At 34.3% G+C, this 22,430-nt stretch overlaps 1 protein-coding gene across 5 annotated transcripts in view; it reads right to left on the bottom strand.

Annotated features, from left to right (window-relative positions):
* ABCD2 (ATP binding cassette subfamily D member 2) overlaps positions 1 to 22,430 on the bottom strand; it is a 124,180-nt gene that overhangs the window by 95,503 nt on the left and 6,247 nt on the right. For all 5 annotated transcript variants that reach the window (XR_013400960.1, XM_077953860.1, XM_028829407.2 and 2 more), the window contains exons 3-6: positions 16,676 to 16,791; positions 13,842 to 14,010; positions 12,991 to 13,085; positions 9,371 to 9,516 (exon numbers count right to left, since the gene is read on the bottom strand). Coding sequence is in view for 4 of the 5 variants with exons in the window: in XM_077953860.1 (XP_077809986.1) it covers positions 9,371 to 9,516; positions 12,991 to 13,085; positions 13,842 to 14,010; positions 16,676 to 16,791 (526 nt within the window). In the remaining variant the exon portion in view is untranslated. The remainder of the gene's footprint in view (positions 1 to 9,370; positions 9,517 to 12,990; positions 13,086 to 13,841; positions 14,011 to 16,675; positions 16,792 to 22,430) is intronic.

The following is a 22,430-nucleotide window of genomic DNA, read 5'->3' on the forward strand; positions in this document are numbered from 1 at the left end:
GAACCCTGAGGACAGAGGTTGCAGTGAGCCAAGATTGTGCCACTGCACTCCAACCTGGGTGATAGATTGATACACTGTCTCAATAAATAAATAAATAAATAAAATTAGTGGAAGGATTATTAAAGTATTACTAAGCTGTTAAAAATGCAAATTCTCTAAAAGTCAACTTTAAGAGTACTTATCATTATATCAGATTATCATTTAAATTGCTGATATTTGACCTATAAAAATTGCAGTTCCATATGGCTTAATGTAATAATACTCATAAAATGAGAAAAACTTTTGAGTGAGAAGGGAGTTGTTTTCATTATTAGTTTTATAAATGAGCCCTCAGAAAGTTAAAGATTTTAAGATGTATCTTTAGCATTTTTCCCAGCAATAGAAAGGTATGGAAATTTGTGTTTACATTTATAGATCTATTTTTAAAAGATTTTTAAAAACTGAACTGTACCAACTACTACACAGGAGGAACTAAAATGTACAAGCTATATTTCTGTCAACTGACTGCCCAAAGATATTTATACAAAGGTTACCTGGCTGTAAGTCTAATAGTCAGAAAGCAAGGAATAGAAGTCAATTTGCTACAGCAATGCTACTAAGCCTTCCTTGTGGTGAAAATAATTTTCTAAAAAAGGACATGTTAAATGACAGATATTTATCCTCATCATAAAGAGGATTTTGCAATATACCTACTGCAAGCAGCAAAATAAATAGATTGCTCATAATTAGTGTAAGGTACCAGACTGACTTGGCAGTAGAAACCAAATCTATGGAGACGTTCATTCATTCATTCAATCACTTATCAGATATTTATTGCAGAATTACGATATATTTACTAGGATCCTGCCAGTGCTATACAGAGACATGTGGATGCCTTTTCTAGCATTTAATCTATAAAAGTTTATTCAACAGTGACTCAACATGGGCAAAGTCTGTTCCAGTACAACCCCTGTTCCCAAACCAGATTTCTTTGCTTTGAGGGCAGCAGGACAATGGATATGTAACCTACATATACATTGGCACAGTACATAGGTATAGAGTTCTGTGAGAAGCTCTGGATTAAGCCACATCACATTCCTCCTTTATTCCAGTGGCTTTTATAGACCCATATTCCACTCAGCCAGTGGTCTGCTAACCTGCCTCTTTCTTAAATAAGCAGACTCCTTGTCCTCAAGAGGTGCACCCTGTTTGCCTTTTGGCAGCTAGATATTCATTAAGAATCTACAGGTCCGGCCGGGCACGGTGGCTCAAGCCTGTAATCCCAGCACTTTGGGAGGCCGAGACCGGCGGATCACGAGGTCAGGAGATCGAGACCATCCTGGCTAACCCAGTGAAACCCCGTCTCTACTAAAAAATACAAAAAACTAGCCGGGCGAGGCGGCGGGCGCCTGTAGTCCCAGCTACTCGGGAGGCTGAGGCAGGAGAATGGCGTGAACCCGGGAGGCGGAGCTTGCAGTGAGCTGAGATCCGGCCACTGCACTCCAGCCTGGGCGACAGACTGAGACTCCGTCTCAAAAAAAAAAAAAAAAAAAAAAAAAAAAGAATCTACAGGTCCAAAAGCTAGAGACCTATAGGAAAAATGAGATTAAGATATTTAAAACGGTATTCCCCAGATTCTTGCTTAAATCCTTTTCCAGACCACATCCTCATTTTTAAAATCTGAGATCTTGGATAAAAAGAAAAAAAGCAAGGATCTTACTGAGAATACTTTACCAGCACCCTTTCTTTCCTCCATAGAGAAAAGAGGCAAATCAGTTCTTCTGACCTGATCTCATGTGCTTTCTAGTTAATAGTCATCATCTGGTTTTATATGTGTGGGTTAAACAATGTTGATATATAACATAGAGTTCCCTGATCCCTACAAAGAAGAAATCTTGGATTTGGAAGTCATTCATATAGAAACAATAGAAAATGGAACGTCATAGTTTTTATTTTTTTGGCTTATTTTTATGTTTATTCTTTTGAGATAGCATCTCACTCTATTGCCCAGGCCAGAGTGCAGTGGTACAGTCATGGCTCACTGCAGCCTCAACTTCCCAGACTCAAGCAATCCTCCCACCTCAGCCTCTTAAGTCGCTGAGACTATAGGCAAGTACCACCATGCCCGGCTAGTTTTTTATTGTTTGTATTGACAGGGTCCCCCTATGTTGCCAGGGCTAATCTGAACTCCTGGCCTCAAGTGATTATCCAACCTCAGCCTCCCAAAGGGCTGGGATTACAGGCATGACCCACCAGGCCCAACCCAGAACTTCATATATTAAAATATCCAAAAGGCTTATTTGGTACAAGTACTTCTTAGTGCACAGGACAGTTGTGTCAATGTATCACGCCCTTTCTGCAGAACTTCCTGAAACAAAACACAGTCTTCACTCTGTTGCAAGAAACAATCTCTTTTTTTGATGACGTAAAGGGTAAGTCACAATTTTTTTATGCCATAATGCATCCTGAAAATTAAGGTTTGCTTGTTTTATATCTCAACAAGAATCCTAATTTAAAATTAAGGGACTATTTTTGAAAAATTCTTTAAATATTTATAGAGAAATGAATTTTAGAAGAATAGGAAAGAGTAGAGAATATAATTCAATTTGAAAATGAATTGAACACCATTACATTTTTTAAAATTTCACTTTCATATGAGAATATAGCTTCTTTCACCTTAACATATCTGAATGATGGCCAAGTACCTATGCTAAAATGTATGTTAAAATTGACTTAATTGCCCTGAAGACCTCTGCCTCCAAACCACAGTTTGATATTAGTACAGATCAGCACACCAAGCAAACAACATTAGCTGGCAATACTTGCAAGGTCAGGATAAAGAGTAGTAATTTTTCATACACATGCCCCTGTTGATACCAATAAGGCAAAATGACTTTAGGGTAAGGCACACCTGAGTTCATATTCTAGCTCCAGCATTTATCCACTGGAGGACTTAAACCTCTTTTTCTCACAAAATAGGGAACTAATACCAACTTTATAGGTTGTCATACAGAAAAATAAGAAACTTACATAATATATGTAGAACTGTGACTAGCACACACTAATTGTTTGATACATTGTTAATTATAAAAAATAACAATGCCCTAAAGACGCTCAATCCTGGTACAAGATGCCGAGGACCCATCAGTTATCTCAAGAGGTCACAACATTCTCAGTATAAAATCAATTTTAATTCATGTAATTTTTAAGCCACACACACTATATCATTAAAGGGAAGAAGCGGCAATGCCATCAAAGAAAATATGGATATCAAATAAAGATATCAAAGAAAACATAAATATACTAGTACTTGTAAAGGCTGAGATTTCATGTCATAGATCTTCTTCCTTAGAAAAACAGTTGAAGAATACAATGGCCAGGTACAGTGGCTCATGCGTTTAATCCCAGCACTTTGGGAGGCCAACGCGGGTGGATCACTTGAGGCCAGGAGTTCAAGACCAGCCTGGCCAACACGGTGAAACCCTGACTCTACTAAAAACACAAAAATTATCTGGGTTTGGTGGTGGGTGCCTGTAATCCCAGCTACTTGGGAAGCTGAGGTGGGATGATCACTTGAGGCCAGGAGTTCAAGATTAGGCCTGGTAACATAGGAATACCCTGTCAGTACAAATAATAAAAAATTAGCCGTGCATGGTGGTACCATGGTGAACCCAGGAGGTGGAGGCTGCAATGAGCTGAGATTGCGCCACTGCACTCCAGCCTGGATGACAGAGTGACGCTCTGTCTCAAAAAAAGAAAAAGAAAAAAGAAAACTGTTAAGAATACAGACATTTTTGAAAAGTGAAGACAAATTATAAAGAAAGATATTTTGTTATTCCTCAGAAAATCAGGAAAGTAATAGAGACTTTATTATGATTATCTGAGAAAATATTTAAGATAAAAAACAGTAGGGTTTTTTTCATCATAAGAAGATGCTTAAATAAGATAATCTTATTAATCTGAAAATGATAGGCAGTGAGTACAGATTTGTATTCAAAGACTTGGTATAGTCTAACTCTGGCTCTGAAATTCCATATAATGCTAAGTAAAGTCTATAATCCCTTTGAAATTCAATTTAATTACTTAAAAATACTCTATTTAGCATAACTTATGCAGAAAATAATTAATATGTATTATTCATGCATAACAAGATAGAAATAAAGTTATTATCTATATTTAATTTCCTATACAATCTAATTAGTGATATTACCATTCCTGCTTACAATCAAATTTAAGACTTTTATGTTGCATAAAATGTTGTTATGCTGCATACAACTTCAAAATGTGATTCATAACTTTATTTATTAAGTAGTATTTATATATAATCAAGGAGATAAAGTAACATGGTACTTGAGCATACAACCCTGGGAATGAAGTAGTAGTTAATAGCTAGAAGTAAACACATATTGAGCTGATAAGTAAAATGTTACTCATAATTTCAGAACATCTTCTGTAAAAAGGAAACAAAAAATAATGAGTGTTGAGGACGCAAAAGCTACCGTCATCTTTTATTATGCTTTTTCAGAAGCAATTTAACATATAAAATTGTGTCCCTTACTTCTAGAGAGCAGATTGAGCTCCTTAGCGAGAGACTGGGAAAATGGCAAACATCCAAAGTACTAAAAAAAAGCTTAAAAAATTAAATCAAAGAACTTCAGCTAAAAGAAACAGCGCAGCAATGAGTAAGGACTGAGAGGATGAGCACTATTATTTCCAGTATGTACTGATGACTTCTTATTAGTGGGGATGAGTCTAATAAATGCTTTCTTTTCTCAGCATCATGTGTTAGAGGAGAGTGGGAAAGAACAGTATGCTATCCAAAAGTGTCCAAAAAAACCAAAAACTTCTGCTTACTTGAATCTGTGGTATTTCTTACCTATTCAGAAATTTGAGAAACTGATGCAATCCATGGCAACTGTTCAAATCCTGAGTTACTTTCAAAACTCAGGTCAAATTGACACACTGTTCTATTTTTTCCTTATTTTGAACATCCATAGCATTTCTTGCCTTTCTTGAGGCACTTATTTCTGGTTTTTATTTCAGTTAGTTGAATGTTTTTATTTATAACTAAATGATACATAAACATCATAATCAGACTACATCCTAATTATTGTCTATCCTAAAAAGACTAAATGAAAAAAATTGTATTTCTCTGACACGAAGCACAATACTCCAGCTATTTCTCCCCCTTTTTTCTTTGTCTTTCTTTTAAAAAAAATTTGATCAGATTTAATTCTATACTTATAATCCTTCTTTCACTTTCCTAACCTTTTGCTTCTCAGACTCCAAAGTCATGGATGGGCAGAAGTTTATACAAGTTACCTTTTTGTATACCATTATGGGAAGCCTGAATCTATTTCAGATCTTGTGGGCCTTAGTATTTGGGCCTGTATAGTAAATCTGAATAGTAAGAATTATGATTAAAATTTCTTTTTCAAGATATTTCTGCCAAGGAAGGGTAGGTAGTAAGAGCATAAGTGTTAGAATTACATGATGGGTTGGTGCCCATGGTGGAATTGTTTCCAGGACCCCAGAAAACACCAAAATCCACAGATGCCTTTATATAAAATGGCCATAGTATTTGCACATAACCTACACACATCCCCTTATATACTTTAAATCATGTTTAGATTACTTGTAATACCTACCACAATACAAATACTATGCATTGGTTTTCTGTTTGTGTGATTTTTTTATTGTTATGTTGTTTTTAGTGTTTATTTTTAAAATATTTTTTATTCATGGTGGGTTGAATCCAAGGATGTGGAAGCTGCAGATACGGAGGCCCGACTGTAATGTGATGTATGCAAATTATCTTCTGGAGTATTATTTTTAAAAACTAGTACAAAAGAAAGCAAGATTTTGCTCTGAGCAAAATATATTTTGTCAGCAAATATCTATTATCATCTAACTTTCTTCCTTCCCTCCCTTCCTCTGTTGCTTCTCTCCCACTCTCTCTCTACTCCCAACTCCCACTAAATATTCCAATTTATTATTTTGGTGATTGTTACCATACTATAAAATTTTGTTAGCAGGTGAACAAAATAAACAAATAAAAGGGTGGGTTTAGGGCTGTCATGGATGAAGACAGAAACTTACCAGGGGATTAGGAAGTAACAAATAGACCATAAATTAGTGGATTTGTGAAAGTGAGAGCAGGGGATCGCAAATCTCTCCTTAGGGATTGGGAAGACAGATAAACTGCAACAAGAATTGACAGAAGAAATTCAGGATCTATGTCCAAATGAAAGACTTTTCCTGAGGTCAGGTATGGCTAATATAGGAGAGAGCAGTGGGTTTCAGTCATCACCTTAAGGAGTACATTCACATGGCTCAGAAACTCAAACAGCCTATAATTTCCAGAATACTCATTTAAAGTATTAGCTGAGAAATACTAAGCATTTTAACATACACCATTCCATAGATTTAGAATGGTTAATCTACATTTTGATGAAACATTTCTTTCCAAAAATGTATCTGATGCTCCACTAATGATCATATGTCATCATTAATAAAGATAGGATAAGGGGAAGCTGTTTTGAAACTAATTTATCTGCCAACGTTTTTGTGTGTGTGTATTTTTCAACGAAAGCCAAGATTTTCTTTTATCTGGTTCTCATTATTAACACTGCTAAAATACTACATAACACTAGCTGGGAAAACATTGAGGTGGTTTTATAATTTCTTAGGAATTCAGGTTTCCAAGCTTATGAACTGAGCTATAGCAGCATTCTTTGTGAAGATTTGGTTAAAAAAATATATTGCCTAATATAGTTAATTAGAACTTTTCCTTAGTGGTTCACTTCTTTCTTCTGTGCACTACATGACATCATTATAAATCTACTTTTACAAAATATACTCTATTTTTCTTCCATGGAAGTAACAATTAACATACATTCTGATCAATCCATAAAGAGATTCATCCCCTACCCAGAAGTCTTTCAATCACAAAAAGTGAATACAGGCGGATTATTGTAAAGGTCTGTTTTATGACTTGTGAAGTTCATACATAAGTCTCAATTCTATATTGAAATTTTATTTTTTTGCTGCTAAACTAGTAGTTAACTTATATTCAATTATTATGAATTAATGCAATAAGTTAGATTATATATAAATATATAATATATATTTTAATATATAAATATTTGTATACAAATATATTTATATTTATATATATATATATTTGTGTGTGTGTGTGTGTGTGTGTGTGTGTGTGTGTGTGTATGGTGGAGTTTCGCTCTTATTGCCCAGGCTGGAGTGCAATGGCATGATCTCAGCTCACTGCAACCTCCACCTCCTGGGTTCAAGTGATTCTTCTGCCTCAACCTCCCAAGTAGCTGTGATTACAGACATGGGCCACCATGCCCGGATAATTTTGTGTTCTTAGTAGAGATGGGGTTTCTCCATGTTGGTCAGGCTGGTCTCGAACTCCTGACCTCAGGTGATCCGCCCACCTTGGCCTCCCAAAGTGCTAGGATTACAGGCGTGAGCCACTGCACCCAGCCAGATTATAATATTTACTAATGAGAATAACAGAAGGCAGTTACCTACCAACAAATATTTTGAAATACATTGCATAGCAGCTTTCTTTTACACCATAAACATATGTAAGATTATTTTTAAAATTTACTTGAAAAAATCAGCAGCTTTTAGAATGTAAGAAACAAAGACTACATTTAGATTCTCAGTTTACATATGCATTTAAATAAATTGTATGGTTTTAGCAAGGATAATGGTCCCATAAAACTTTCAACATATACCCAAATGTTCATGTTTCTAAAAGCCATAGAATCAAGGTAAATGACTTTTAACAGTAATTATTAAAATACATTTTAGCCTTAAAAGTAGAGTTCTCATTGTTATTTTTCTCCTTCACTAGATTGTGGTTGATTTATTTGCTTAGGCAACAGTAAATTTCCTAATTAAGAAAAAGTTTCCTAGTAATTTATGTTTGTTGCAAAGTAACATGGTCGAGTATCTCTGCAAGCAAAGGCTAGAATTTCTTCACTTTCGTATTCTCTGAAAATGTCTTATACTGTTCAGGTCAAAGTTATATACAACAACTATAGCTAAAAATATGTAATTTATTTATGTACTTTTACTTGCATCGAGAGAATCAAATTATATGATATAATAGAAAATTTTCTTCATAATTCTATGCCTTCTAACCTAAATAATAAAGTAAAGTCAGCCAAGCATATAAATGTCTAAAAAAGAAACTTTTGGCAGTATAATTTAGCTTTCAGAATCAGAATGTTTCCCAAAGGAATTGAAAGCATAGACGGAAAGGGACAATATTTCTGGTGTCACAAGATGTTATCTATTTTGTGTTAAATACAAATATCTATGTCATTGCTTATGTCCAGCATTTTCAGCCAATGCAGTTCTTCATTTTCCTATATTCCAGGCAGCTTCCTACTACTACCATAGGTCTTACTTTAAAGAAAAAAGCCCACAAAACCTCATCTGCCTAACTACTATGTCTGGTCTAAAAATTAGGCCAGTACACAGGATTGTACAGTACATTCAGGCAAAGGCACAGGGACAAAAGACACATATGAGAGCACCATACTTGATGTGACTATTATGTTTGTGTTGGTACTATACTTCCAGCCTAAGTGCTTGTTAGATTCCACAAAACAGTCCTCTGACATAGTAGGAGTGCTCTATGGAATGTCTATGTAACCAGGATGATGACAGTAGGAAAAATTACTGGGTCCAATTAACATGAGGAAGTTCTTCAAACTTCATCTTCTCTTATCCACAATGAATATTCCAAATTCTCAGTGTATAACTTTTAATTTTAGACCTTTCTAATTGTTCTCAGGGAAGACGACAGCTAAAGAGCTCTGAAGAAATAATGTTCTTTTTCTATGTTTACATGATTCTCATTCTTACAGTAAAAAAATTTTACTTAAGAAAGTTATAAATCATTAAATAATCATATAGCTTAAGTGTAAAGCCTATTTTATGGAGGCTCGAATAGAAATGAACAATTTTAGAATATGTGAATGTATGCAGCTTGATGGAGAGAGCTGTATACTTATCCAGGTGTTATTTTTTTTCTGTGAGAAGAGATAATCTGACATCTCAGGCAATCTAATCGTTCTCTGGAACAGCCTGCTTGTTATTCCTTGAGACTAACATCTGCAGTCTCTGTGTATTTATTCCATCTAGACAGACGTGAAAATGAAAGGAAGTGCTATTGTCCTAGAGAGTATTACAATCAAAGCAGTAATAAAACATGTTGGGCTAAGTGAATTTTTATTTCCTTAATAGCTTCTCTTAATAAAAACATTCTTAAAGGTATATAAACTGAGGAGCTTGAGGAATCAAGACAATTCAAGAGCAAAAGGACATTGTTTCTTGTAATGTAAAAAGATATACTTACCTTTGTGGAATATAAAACATATGTTGAGGAGGTGGTTTATAGAGGACTCCTTCATACACAGGCCAGAGCCCACTTAGAATTCTGAAGAGAGAACTTTTCCCACAACCATTGGGACCAGTTATCAAAAGATGCATTCCTTCTTCTACCTAAAGTAAGAAATAAAATTACAAACTGCAATAGTTTAAAATGATTTCTTTTGGCAGCACCTAAAAGTGAATTTTTTTTTTAAATGTTCAAACACATGATAACCCAGAATGGGCAAGAGATCAAGGAAAAATATTTTTCAGGGTTGAGAAAAAGTTTGGCTTTTGACTATTCTCTGAAGCTAAAAGCATCATTACATAATTCAATTCCAAAGGAAATGAATCTTCTCGAAATGGGCACTGGCTTTCCAAAATTATAATTTGTTATCAGATACCACATACACATAGAGAAAAACAACTGCTTGGGAAATAAGACAAATCATAAAAATTTAAATAAAAATGTGGGATGTAGTGGCTTACGCCTGTAATCCCAGCACTTTGGGAGGCCGAGGTGGGCGGATCACGAGGTCAAGAGATCGAGACCATCCTGGCTAACAGGGTGAAACCTGTTTCCACTAAAAATACAAAAAATTAGCTGGGCGTGGTGGCAGGAGCCTGTAGTCCCAGCTACTCCGGAGGCTGTGGCAGGAGAATGACGTGAACCCGGGAGGCAGAGCTTGCAGTGAGCCGAAATCAGGCCACTGTACTCCAGCCTGGGCGACAGAGAGAGACTCTGTTTCTAAAAAAATAAAATAAAATAAATAAAAATATATTACATTATATTTTGATATTAATATTGAATTAAATTTACATTGAATTCAAATACAACTGAAAATTAACTGCAGTTAATAGCTACAAATCACAGTTATCCAAGGAGTCAGCTGGGTTGTTTAGTTTTATACTTCAGCCGTCTGAAATGCTACAAAAATCACAAAAGCCCATAATCAGAGAGAGAAGATGATTCAAATTCTGCTTTATTCACAGATGGAGGAAATACCTTTAACAAACCAAGGATAGAGGAAAGAAAGAGGATTGTATTTTAGTCTCATGTCTAGGGATGAATTAAAACACACACATATAGAACATTACGTATATATGAATAATATATATATAATATTCATAAATAAAACAGAGGTTATTTATTTATTATTTATTGGATGATTCCATTTATTTTCTCTTATTATTGACATTTAAACTGTTAAATTTCATGAGTTCCCATTCCACATAATAGGATGAAGAAGTTGTCTTATTACGGTATTTAAAGGGTATAGTGAAGAACAAGCAATAGAAACACCATTTAAAATTTATATTTACTTCTACCAAGAGCAAACGAAATTTTATAATCAGTGATACCCAAAAAATAAATATCAGAAATTTACAGGATGGCTGTAGATCTAGCTTTGTTTAGAATGGACACCAATATTCAAGTATCAATAATGTAGAATATATTATACTGAAACTCAAAAATGAAAGAGTATTATATTGCTAGCATACCAAGAAAATCTCAGGAAGAAGCTAGAAAAAATTAATTTGTTATCTGCCTGTGCTCTTCCACTAGAGAAAAAGCTTCCACTAGAGAAAAGTTAAATTTTGTAGAAGCGTAAATATTTTCCAAATGATTTTTTAAAAACATATATACCATGGTGAAAAGCACATTGGCAAAATATTTTAATAAGGCCATTCTCTATTAGGAATTCTAAGAAATTTAACACATTTTGAGGGGTAATTGGAGACTTTCTACATTAATATTAATATTTTCTCAGCATAAAGTTCTCTGATGCTTAGAATTCTTTTGTCTCACACTCACTAACTTTTCTTCTGCAAATAATTTTTAAACTTTTAAAAATTCATATATATATTTATTTATTTTTTGAGTCTGAGTCTTATTCTGTCTCAGGCTGGAGTACAGTGGCATGATCTTGGCTCACTACAACCTCGGCTTCCTGGGTTCAAGCGATTCTTGTGCCTCAGACTCCTGAGTAGCTGGGATTACAGGTGCCTGCCACAATGCCCGGCTAATTTTTGTGTTTTTAGCAGAGACAGGATTTCACCATGTTGGCCAGGCTGGTCTTGAACTCCTGACCTCAGCTGATCTGCCCACCTCAGCCTCTCAAAGTGCTGAGATTACAGGCATGAGCCACCAAGCCTGGCCTGCAAATGATTTTTTAATCCTGAAGGCTAACAAAGGTATGAGATCCTTTCCTCTAGAAACTTATTTTTCAATCTATGGAGAGGATACAGAACTTCCTATTATATTTTAGGTACCTGAAAATTTAAATATAATTCTCTGAGTTAGAAATAAGTAATTATGAAGAAAGTGTACTTTACTAACACATATCTTTGTACAACTTCAAATCTTCTAAGATACTTTCACTAGATTGAGTATTTTTAGTTTAGTTCATTTTATATAAAAGAAACTTCTCTATATTTTTCTGCAGAAAGAGTGTGATATGCCCACACTAATGTAGTTAGTAAGCAAAGCTCAAGACACATACACTATTTATTTAATAAATAGAGCAACAAGAGTTGATATTATAAAACCTATCCTGACCAAAAAAAAACCCTCTCTATAAAATCATAAACTATAAACTGTGAAACCATTAATAAATAGTTAAATATGTATGCCATTAGTACCTAATTGGTACTTGTGTTCAGATCCTAGTAATTAGACCACCCTGTAGGTCTACACATGGAAAAATAAAGTCTGACCAAATTGCAGCTAAAATACAATTTCTTTAAATTTACTGACACAGGATTTTACCCTGTTCGATGCTACTCATCCTCTCCTTTCAACTCTCAGTAACCCAAAACATTTGCAAATACATCTTTAATAATTAAACCTTGACTAAAGTCCATACTAAAATCATTAATTAGCATATGTTTGTCATGTTTGCAATTATTTTATCAAGTCAAATCATTTCTTTGTTTGAACCTAGCTCAACTTGCTATATTATAGTCATTAATACTTGTCAGCAAATTATTTTGTGCTTCAATCCCAAAATGTGTGTTTGAATTTTATAATGCCTTAAGTCAGAGACTCAGGTTTATTGGATACTTTTACTTTTTAGTTTTTGTAATCAGTACACAAGAATAAGAAATTATTGTCAACAGAATTAAAAACTAAATTCCAATCCATAGATCTTCTGATTATAATTGTACATTAGTACATGTAATTTATTTTAAAAATTTAAGTCACAGAATGTATATTGACAAAATTAAACTTGCTAATGACATCTATTCATATTTTAGTAAATATATTACAGTATAGGCTTTTTAAAAAGTAATTTCTATAGGGCAAAAAATGAAAATTTATTTCCAGATACAAATTTCTGATGAAATTTCCTATTGTTCCCCAAAATTACCTTGTGCACTATAATTTTGATTTTCGACCTGGCAATAAAGCAGTAGAAATCAAATTTCTCTTTTCTCTCTGCTTTCTGAGGGGTAACTGCTTCTGTAATTGAGCCACTGTGCATACCTTTCTTGATTTCCCCTTTCCAAATGCTCCTCCAAGTATTTAACATAAGGTACATGAATTCTGAGTTGTTTGTATTAGTGTGATGGCAACAATCAGAAGATTCTTGAATATCATCTTACTTTGAAGTTTAGCCTGGAAGCCACCACTTCTCCTGCTGGTGTAATTATGGGAACATTTTCACAAATAATTCCATGATCCACATCGATAACTTTTCCTGTAATTAAGAAAAAGTGTAAGATACAAACATTATCATGGGTTTCTGATTAAATAACTTAAATTATAATGCAGTCTAACAGGTAATTTCAATTATAAAGATAATTCACAGTAGTAAATTACAGAAACAAATGTAAATATAGATATCCAGACCTGAGGCAAGGTTTAATGTAATGCAAATTTGTACATATTGACACATCTACTTGGAATATCTTTCTGAGAAACATTATTTTATAATAATCGAATGTCAACATCATTACAATAGCAAAGCTATACAATCTGAAATAACCCAGCCCTAATTTTGACAAATACTCTATTTCCCTAAATTAACATTTCTATAGAAAAAAAAACACAGTGCTGCAAAAAAGGGAATTACGACAGAGAATAACGCAATTAAAAAAAAATGTAACCAAACTTAAGTTTAGAAACAGTATTATGAAGAACAACATGACATTAGATCGAATTCTCTTTGTTAGTTGAATTTTAAAAGCAAATGATTCATTATGCCATATGTTCAGTTTCCAAAAATAATTTGGAAATTTGTGTCCTAAATAAAAGTAGCATAACACTGTGTTTTTGTGGTAATATCAGTCACCACCCCTCAAATTGCAACACTTATATTAGGGATTGCTGTTTAAATAATGTTGGTTATTTAAATGTTGGTTCCTTGTAACTACTAAAAGCTATCTTCTTAAACTTTGGTTCTGTTGATAAACACTTACATGTAGGAAAATACAAAAGCACTTGAGTTTAATACCTTTAATTGCCAATGTGTCACTGAGCGGTAATTCTACATTAGCTCCATTCTTGCTATGGCTTTCAGACTCTTGAATGACAGCAGTTCTCTTATAAATGCCTCTTTTTACTTCATCAAAGACCCAAAACATATTGTACACTCGAGCAGTGTAGCCTGCTAATTCAGTTACCTGAAAGCAATGCAGAGAGATAAAATAGAGTTACTAGACCCAAGACAATAAATAAATAAATATGTAATCATATAAGTTTCTTGACTTAATGTTGAAGATCCTATCGTATTATACATGAGATATATAATACATCTGAAAACTAAAACAAATGACAGTACAAGAGAGCACTATAACACCATAACATGTTTGATTGAAATTATAAAACATAATACACAGATTTTAGAATATTAATGAGAGTTAAGGATCATTCAGTCAAATTTCTGATTTGGCCTCTGTTTACATGATGAAATTCATTTCCAATAAATTAAAAATTTTGTGGAAAGCTTAAGGTCATTCAATGAAATTATAATCTTTTATTTTTTTGTATCTTTTTTCTATTTAAAATAGAAGATTTTAAGTAGGAGAAAAGTACCTTTTGTCCTATTATGAAATGAATGTTTCCAAGCCAAATTGATTGTCAAAATTACTATATTTGGAAGGATACCAATATTGAGAGCAAGCTCAATGAAAAGCTTCAAATCCTTTTCAGTATAATTCCCAGAATCCAGCTTCTTTTGAAGCCAAACATGATTTATATGCCCAAAGAAAAACATTAAATATATTCTTTTTTTCTAGGTAAGATTATAAGATGAGCTAAATCTCTACTTTAGTCCACAAAGCTCAATGGAATGGTGCCTTGTTCCTATTCTTTCAGCTGTTTACTTTGGTTAACCTACTGCTGTTTTTCTATTAAAAGAACACCTTGTTATCAGGGTACTGTGAAAGGTGACTCATTTCTTATCAAGAACATGTGTCTCAATGAAAAAGAATGCACAAGAACTAAGGATAGTTCTTGCACAAGAATGCACAAGAATAATCAAGACATCTCAGAAATAAATATTTCTTAATAAATTGCAGAATACAACAATGTCGACATTTGTGTAAAATTTCTGTGTATGCAAAACGTAAGCAGTAAATGTGTAGGTATTATTATTAAAAGCCTTCTACCACACATCTCTACTGAGAGATCTGTAATTACACTATTATTTCATTTCTGTATGTTAATGTTATAGCTATTTAAATGATTTCTAATGTTATCTAGAAGAACCTCTTAGTTGCCAAGTAGAGGAAAACAAATTTAAAGATTAACAAAATATGGATTCAAGTGAAACCTGGGCAAATATAAATATTTGCATAGAAAAGAATTCCAAAACCACAAGTAGAGGTCAATTCAAGAAAGGCAGGAGGCAATGAATCAGTGGACCATGATGGAGTGTGAAGACAGCAGAAGTGTCTGAAAAAAACTAAGAATGTGCCGGTAGACAAATTACTTTGGGGTACAAGACAGGGAATTTGTCTTAGAACCCTAACTCTACAAAGGAAACTTGGTCCCTCTGGTGCTAGCAGAGAAGACATGGTGGGTGCTTTCATGTGCCGTCACAGCAGTACAAGAATTTTTAGAAGTGAACATTTTATGATTAAAAGTCAATTCAAGCAAAATAAGGCAAAATGCAATAATTTGTTGAGTTGGAGACAGTTTAGAAAAACTAATTGATATCATTTCTCTAACTTAGATAGCACAATGTTTTAATGTGCGATAAACAAAATCTTGATTTGTCATTTAATTTTAATATTAAGTAATTTATTACATCAACAAATCTATCCCAAAGACTGTCTCCAGATTATCAACATTACTATTTGAACTTTTTAAAAAAATTGAGTTGCTTGCTAGCCCTTTGTAACTCTTTTATATAGTTTATTCAAGGCTGACTTAATATGCAGCTAAATTTATAATGATGTTCTAGAATTTATATTAATATGATAGCCGTAAGAGTAATTGGTAGTGAGAATAACTTTTATGGGAAGATTATATAATATCTGAATTAAATTAAGTAATTTTAACGTTGGTCCTGTGGTATCTGCAGGTCTTATTATTATTTTGTCAACAAATATTTATTGACCATATACAGTATTGCAAGTATGAAAATGGATATTAGGAATGTAAAGATGAGTAAGACAGTTCCTGCTTCAAGGAGCTGAGTGGTGTGATGCAGGCAATATAGACAGTTATAATGTGATGAAACATCAGATATACACTGAGATGGACACAAAAGAGGAAGACTCAAACTCTGCAGAAGGAATGCGGAATGGTAAGAAGGTATTACCCATTTAACAAAGGAAAGGTAAAAGCTTGCAAGATATATAAGAAATGTTATTAGCTAACATTTATTGAGTGTTTAATATGTGCTGTTTTAAATATTCTACATGTATCAACTCACAACAACCCCACAAGTCAGTGTTATCATTATCCCCATTTTACAGATGAAGAAACAGAGACACAGACACGTTAGGGAACTTGAGCTAAGGTCACATAATTTGTAAATACTGGAGCAAAAACGAAAATTTAGGCACTCTGCCTCCGGAGTTCATACCTAAGGGTTTCTTTACAATGTAAAACAAAGATAACATACTATAGAGAGACAAAGAGAAGTAACAATTGATAGTATAAAAACAAAGGATATTAGCAGCATTACACTGGGGAGTTGCTGCCCTTAATCTTGATTATACTCAGCAATTTTGGCAGAGAAAAGATGTTTCCAAAATACTAAGTATACTGGTAATTGACATTTTGCTTGATTTTCATAAATTTTATTTTAATCGAATTGACAATAAGAAATGCAAGTACCTCTTTGTATGAAGACATAATCCTTTCAATAGCATCAGCTCCAGAGGCCAGTAAATTTCGAGCAGTGGTAAAGGCTTCTGTCCGTTCACTAACCATGACTTGCTTTTGGCCATCCTCTAGATATAAAAGCAAATTACAAAACTATTGAGTTTTTTTTTTTTTTTTTTTTTTTAGTAACTTAATGTTTTATATTATACAAACTAAATTGTGGCTAAAACAACCACATATTAATTTTTCGTTAGTAGTAGCAATTTTCTAGAAATATAATGAATCATTGAAAATTCAGTGTTTGGGCCAGGTGCAGTGGCTCACGCCTGTAATCCCAGCACTTTGAGAGGCCTAGGTGGGCGGATCACGTGAGGTCAGGAATTCGAGACTAGCCTGGCCAATATGGTGAAACCCTGTATCTACTAAAAATACAAAATAAGCCAGATGTGGTGGCGTGTGCTTGTAGTCCCAGCTCCTTGGGAGGCTGAGGCAGGAGGATCACTTGAACCTGGGAGGTGGAGGTTGCAGCGAGCCGAGATCATGCCACTGGACTCCAGCCTGGGCCACAGAGTGAGACCCCCTCTCAAAAGAGGGAAGGGAAGGGAAGGGAGGGGGAAGGGAGGGGGAAGGGAGGGGGAAGGGAGGGGGAAGGGAGGGGAAGGGAGGGGAAGGGAAGGGAAGGGAAGGGAAGGGAAGGGAAGGGAAGGGGAAAAGAAAGGAAGAGAGAGGAGCAGAGAGGAGAGGAGAGAAATAACAGTGTTTGTATCAGATTTTGTTTAAAGTTCCTCTTGTTTTATTACTTTTCCAAAATGAGACTTGGTACAAATAAATCAAAAGGAACTAAGACTATTTTCATTTAGCATTCTTTCAACCCTTTCCATATTGGACTCCCTGCCCTGAGGAGGGTGCAATAAAGTACTACTGGGCAGACTGGCGTGGTGGCTCATGCCAGTAGTCCTGGCACTCTGGGAGTCCGAGGCAGGCAGATCACTTGAGGCCAGGAGTTTGAGACCAGCCTGGTCAACACGGTGAAACCCTATCTCTACTGAAAAAACGAAAATTAGCCGGGCGTGATGGCAGATCCCTGTAATCCCAGCTCCTTGGGAGGCTGAGGCACAAGAATTGCTTGAACCTGGGAGGCAAAGGTTGCAGTGAGCAGAGATCACGCCACTACACTCCAACCTGGGTGACAGAGAGAGACGCTGCCTCAAAAATAAAATAAAATAAAATAAAATAAAATACCTACTGGGCAATAAAATAGTATTGATCTGGTAATTAAATATTAATACTACTAACTAATAAGCAAATATTTGTGGTGTGGTTTCTTTAATAGAAATGTAAATTAGCTGATTCTCATAATATAGTCTCTGTCTACCTTTCTCAACCATCCTTCACCCTATGCTCCAGCAGCACCCCATACATGACATACTCTGTTAATCCTCTGGCATTTGTATATGTGATTTCTTTGGACTTTAATATATTTTCCTTCCTTTCTTGCTTAACTTTTTCTCCTTCTTTAAGAGTTAACACTTTACTAAAGGTTTTCCTAGGAATCCTTGTCTCTTTCAGTGAACTTTAATTTCTTCGAAAGTCAAGACTGTGTGTTTTATTCTTTTTTCCTAGTATTCAGCATAGTGTCTAACACATAGTACTCCTTAATGTGTATTGAATGGATGGATGAGTAGATGGATGGATGGATGGATGGATGGATGGATGGATGGATGGATGAACATCCAAAATTACTGTCAATGGAGAATTATGGTTAAGAGCTAGGAATTAGACTAGGTCTGAATCTAGGCTTTATTCCTCATGAGCAAGTAGTAAGGTAAGTAGGCAAGACACTTCTCCACACCTATTTTCTCACCTGTAAAATGAGGTACATAACTATCTCAAACAGCTCTATCTCTTAGGGTTCTAAGGGTTATTGGTGAAAACCAAATAAAGTGCTAGTCTAATACGTGGCCCACAGTAAGTGCTCTAAATATCAGCAGTTATTATTTTTTCTAGTTGTCGTTGCTATTATTGTATATCCACTCAATTTTTGTTTTAGTATTCAAAATTACATTCTCCAGGTTGTTACTTTAATCTTTTTATCACTTTGATTCTCTAGCTGGTCTTTCTATAGATTATCTTCAAATTTCCAAGCTAGATATTATAAATTAAGGAAGAAAGTAGCAGTGATATAGATAGCCCCATGCCCATTTTGATATTTAGTTCACTCTAATTTATCTCAAAGGATTTCAGTGCAAATATATATTTTATGCCTTGTTATAATTATCAGATATTTTTACTTTTTTTGCACATAGACTGCTCAACTTATTTTGAAAGGGATACCTGCACAACATAAGGTAAAATTCACCCAGCAAGTATTTACTGGACACCTAGACGTGCAAGAAATTAGGCAAGATACTGCAGGACACAACAGGAAGAAATGTGATTTTCAGATTTTATTTTCCCGAGGGGGCTTATAGCTTGGTAGAAGAGAGATGTCAAATTCCTAAACAATTATGTAGTGAAGTCTGGATAAGTTAATGCAAGGTGTTTGGAGAGGGCAAAAATTATTACTTGCTGCAAGAGACAGAAAATGCTTCATGGAGGAGTAGATTTTGAGAGACGTCTTGAAGATGGCATACAATTTTAATAGATTAAAAGTACCGCGTAGGCAATGGCACAGAGAAGGGACATGTCAAGTAATGCTAATTGAATGACAAATTGGTTAAGTTTACAGTATGAGTTGATGTCAAGCACTGATTTCATGGACTATCAGAAGCACCATGAGTTAATGGAGATGTTTTACCATAGTCCAATGTGTCCTCTCCTAGCCCTACTGATAATCACTGCTCTAGAGAACTACTGTTAGTCCCCTTGAAGTTAATTAGTTAGTTTGCCTAAAGAAGGAAAACAAAAAGGCTCATGAGCATTGGTATAAGGGAGAAGCGAAAGATGTGATTACATAAATAGACTGGGAACAGACTACAGATATTCTTAAAGACATGTAAATGTGTGATAAAATTTAGATAGCCACAAAAAGAGTACCGAAATAGTAAATTGCTAAATCAGTTAAAATGCTAAGAATAGTTTTGGCTCATAGAAAATCCAGCTGACAATCTAAAATAATTATGGAATTTTATGAATTTGGGTTAAAAGGGATTTGAATAGTAGTTTTCATCGACAGCCTCTGTTAAGAGGAAAAGACATTTGCACAGATGGACTGGCGTTTCATATGGCATGATAATTTCTGTCTTGCTTTGGCAGATTAATGCCTATTGGGTCTTCTTCGTGTTTTTAGCAATAAAATAACAAAAACTTCCTCCAGATTTTATGTGGCTTTTTATTCTACTAGTTCTTCTTTGGCAGGTACTGTGAGAGTATTGCCAGTAGTATTTTGTCAGGCACCCAACAGCCAATTGCCTGACCTCTAGGACAGGGCCAGATTCCTTAGTGTCAGAGATATAAATCCATGACCTAAAATACTAAGCAGTTTTTATTCTAGGTCAATACATTCTTTTTGTCTTCACTAAATATTTTTTTAGCTATTTTGTCAAAAGTTCCTCATTTAAGGATTTCATATTTAACACGATACCTGTTCATTTTACTGCTACTTTTGAGCTCTGATAGTAACAAGTGCATATTAAAAATTGGTCACATGTCTTGTTATTTCACAGAAAAAACGGGAAAGAATTTTAAACTTAAGGTATGCCTTATATATTTATCATAAACCTTGGAACTATACATCACAAAGAGTGAAGCCTAATGTAAATTATGAACTTTGGTTAATAACAAATAAATATTGGTTCATCAGTTGTAATGAAAGTTCCACACTAATACAAGATATAAGGCATTGGGGAAACTATGGGGATCTCGAGAGGGTATTTAGGACCACTGTACCTTCTGATCAATTTTTGTAAACTTAAAACCTATCTAAAGAAATAAAGTATATTATTTTTTAAAAATAAAAAGTAAGTTTATTCTTCTACTTTTTTCAAACTTATCATCTGAGTTTATTTCTCTTCATTATCTTTCTCTTTGTCATCTTGACAAATCTTGACAAAATTTACAACCTGCGCCTATCCTCCACCACATATAAACATCCATTCTAAATGACTGAAGATTTGAATATGAAATGAAAAACCAAGGAAATTTCTAGAAGATACAATAAGGAATGTCTTTATTATGTTGAGTTAGGCAAATATTTCTTAAATAGGACATAAAATCACTAACCATAAAGACAATTATTGATGAATTAAGCTATATTAAAAGTATGAATTTCTATTAGACACCATTAAGAGAGTAAAAAGGCAAGATGTAGAATGGGAAAATATATTTGAGATTAAGTGTGTGTGTGCGTGTGTGTGTGTGTGTGTGTGGTGTGCATGTATATTATATATCCAACAAACGACTCATTACATAATACATAAAAACTTTTACAAATCAATATGAAAAAACTGATAAACCAATGTAAAAATGAGCAAAAGACTTACAGGCACATCATAACAAAGGCTATCCAAATGTCCAATGAATAAATAAAAGTACTCAAACTCATTAGTCATTAGAGAAATGCAAACTAAGACCACAGTGAAGTACCACTATACACTCATGAGAATGTCTAAAACGAAAAAGCCAGACAAAGATGATGTGGAGGAACTAGAACCCTTACACATTGCTGTTGGGAATGTAAATTGAAAGAACTTTTTTTGGAAAACTTTACAAAATCTGCTAAAGCTGAACCTATGCATAGGCTGTAATCTAGCAGTTCTACTTCTAGTTAAGTACCCACAGATATGTATATATACACCAAAAGATATGGACAAAAATGCTCTTAGCAGCACTATTATTAATACGCACCAAACTGGATACAATCTAATGTCTACTAACAACAGAATGGTTAAATAAAATGGTATAGTCATACAATGGGATACTATATAGCAATGAGAATAAATATACTATGGTTATACTTGGTAACACTGATGAAGCCCATAAGCATAATACTGGGTGAAAGAAGCTAGTCATAAAAGAGTATGTATTACATAATACTATTTATGTAATTTTCAAACTAGCAAATACTACTTGGTAGTGAGAAGGTCAGTATACTTTGTGACAACTCATTAACTGGTACACTAATGATTATGCCCATATTGGCATATATACTGTACTTTAAACAATTATAGTCACTTATATGCATACCTAATTAGAGTTTTAAAGTATGCCTTTGATATGTATTGATAATACTGCTATGTTCATTGGTCAAAAAGAGTACAATTATATCCAAATTGGCCCACAATATAAAATAATATTTCAATGATTTGGCATTGGAATGAGAGACAATAATGCAGCAGAAGCTGAAGCTATGGATATAATCTTATTGGTAGTACATTTTAGGAATAAAAGCATTCACTAATGCTACTAGAGTGTATGCAGTGTCTTTCAGTTACTCCTGATATTCTACTTCACACTCACAGATCACAAACATGTGGACATTACTGGCAGTGCTAGTAGCTTAGACGTTCTTTTTTCCTGCTCGTTAGGTGTGTGTGATAAGATATTGACAGAGGAACCTCATAGCTTTCACTGGCCTCCTTGCCCAGAACAGCTTTTGATATCAAGAGAAGAAAGGCAGCCTACTAATGTTAAAGAATTGAGGTTGTAGACCTCAGGTAACTATTTTCTTCACATAATTTCAGTCATTCTCTTAATGCTAAGTAAATAAAGGGGTGGTAGTCTTTTAAAATAATGTAATAGAAATTCTACATAACTAACCACTTCAATG

The sequence above is a fragment of the Macaca mulatta genome, chromosome 11 (assembly GCF_049350105.2).
Source record: "Macaca mulatta isolate MMU2019108-1 chromosome 11, T2T-MMU8v2.0, whole genome shotgun sequence".
In the NCBI taxonomy this organism is placed as follows: domain Eukaryota; kingdom Metazoa; phylum Chordata; class Mammalia; order Primates; family Cercopithecidae; genus Macaca; species Macaca mulatta.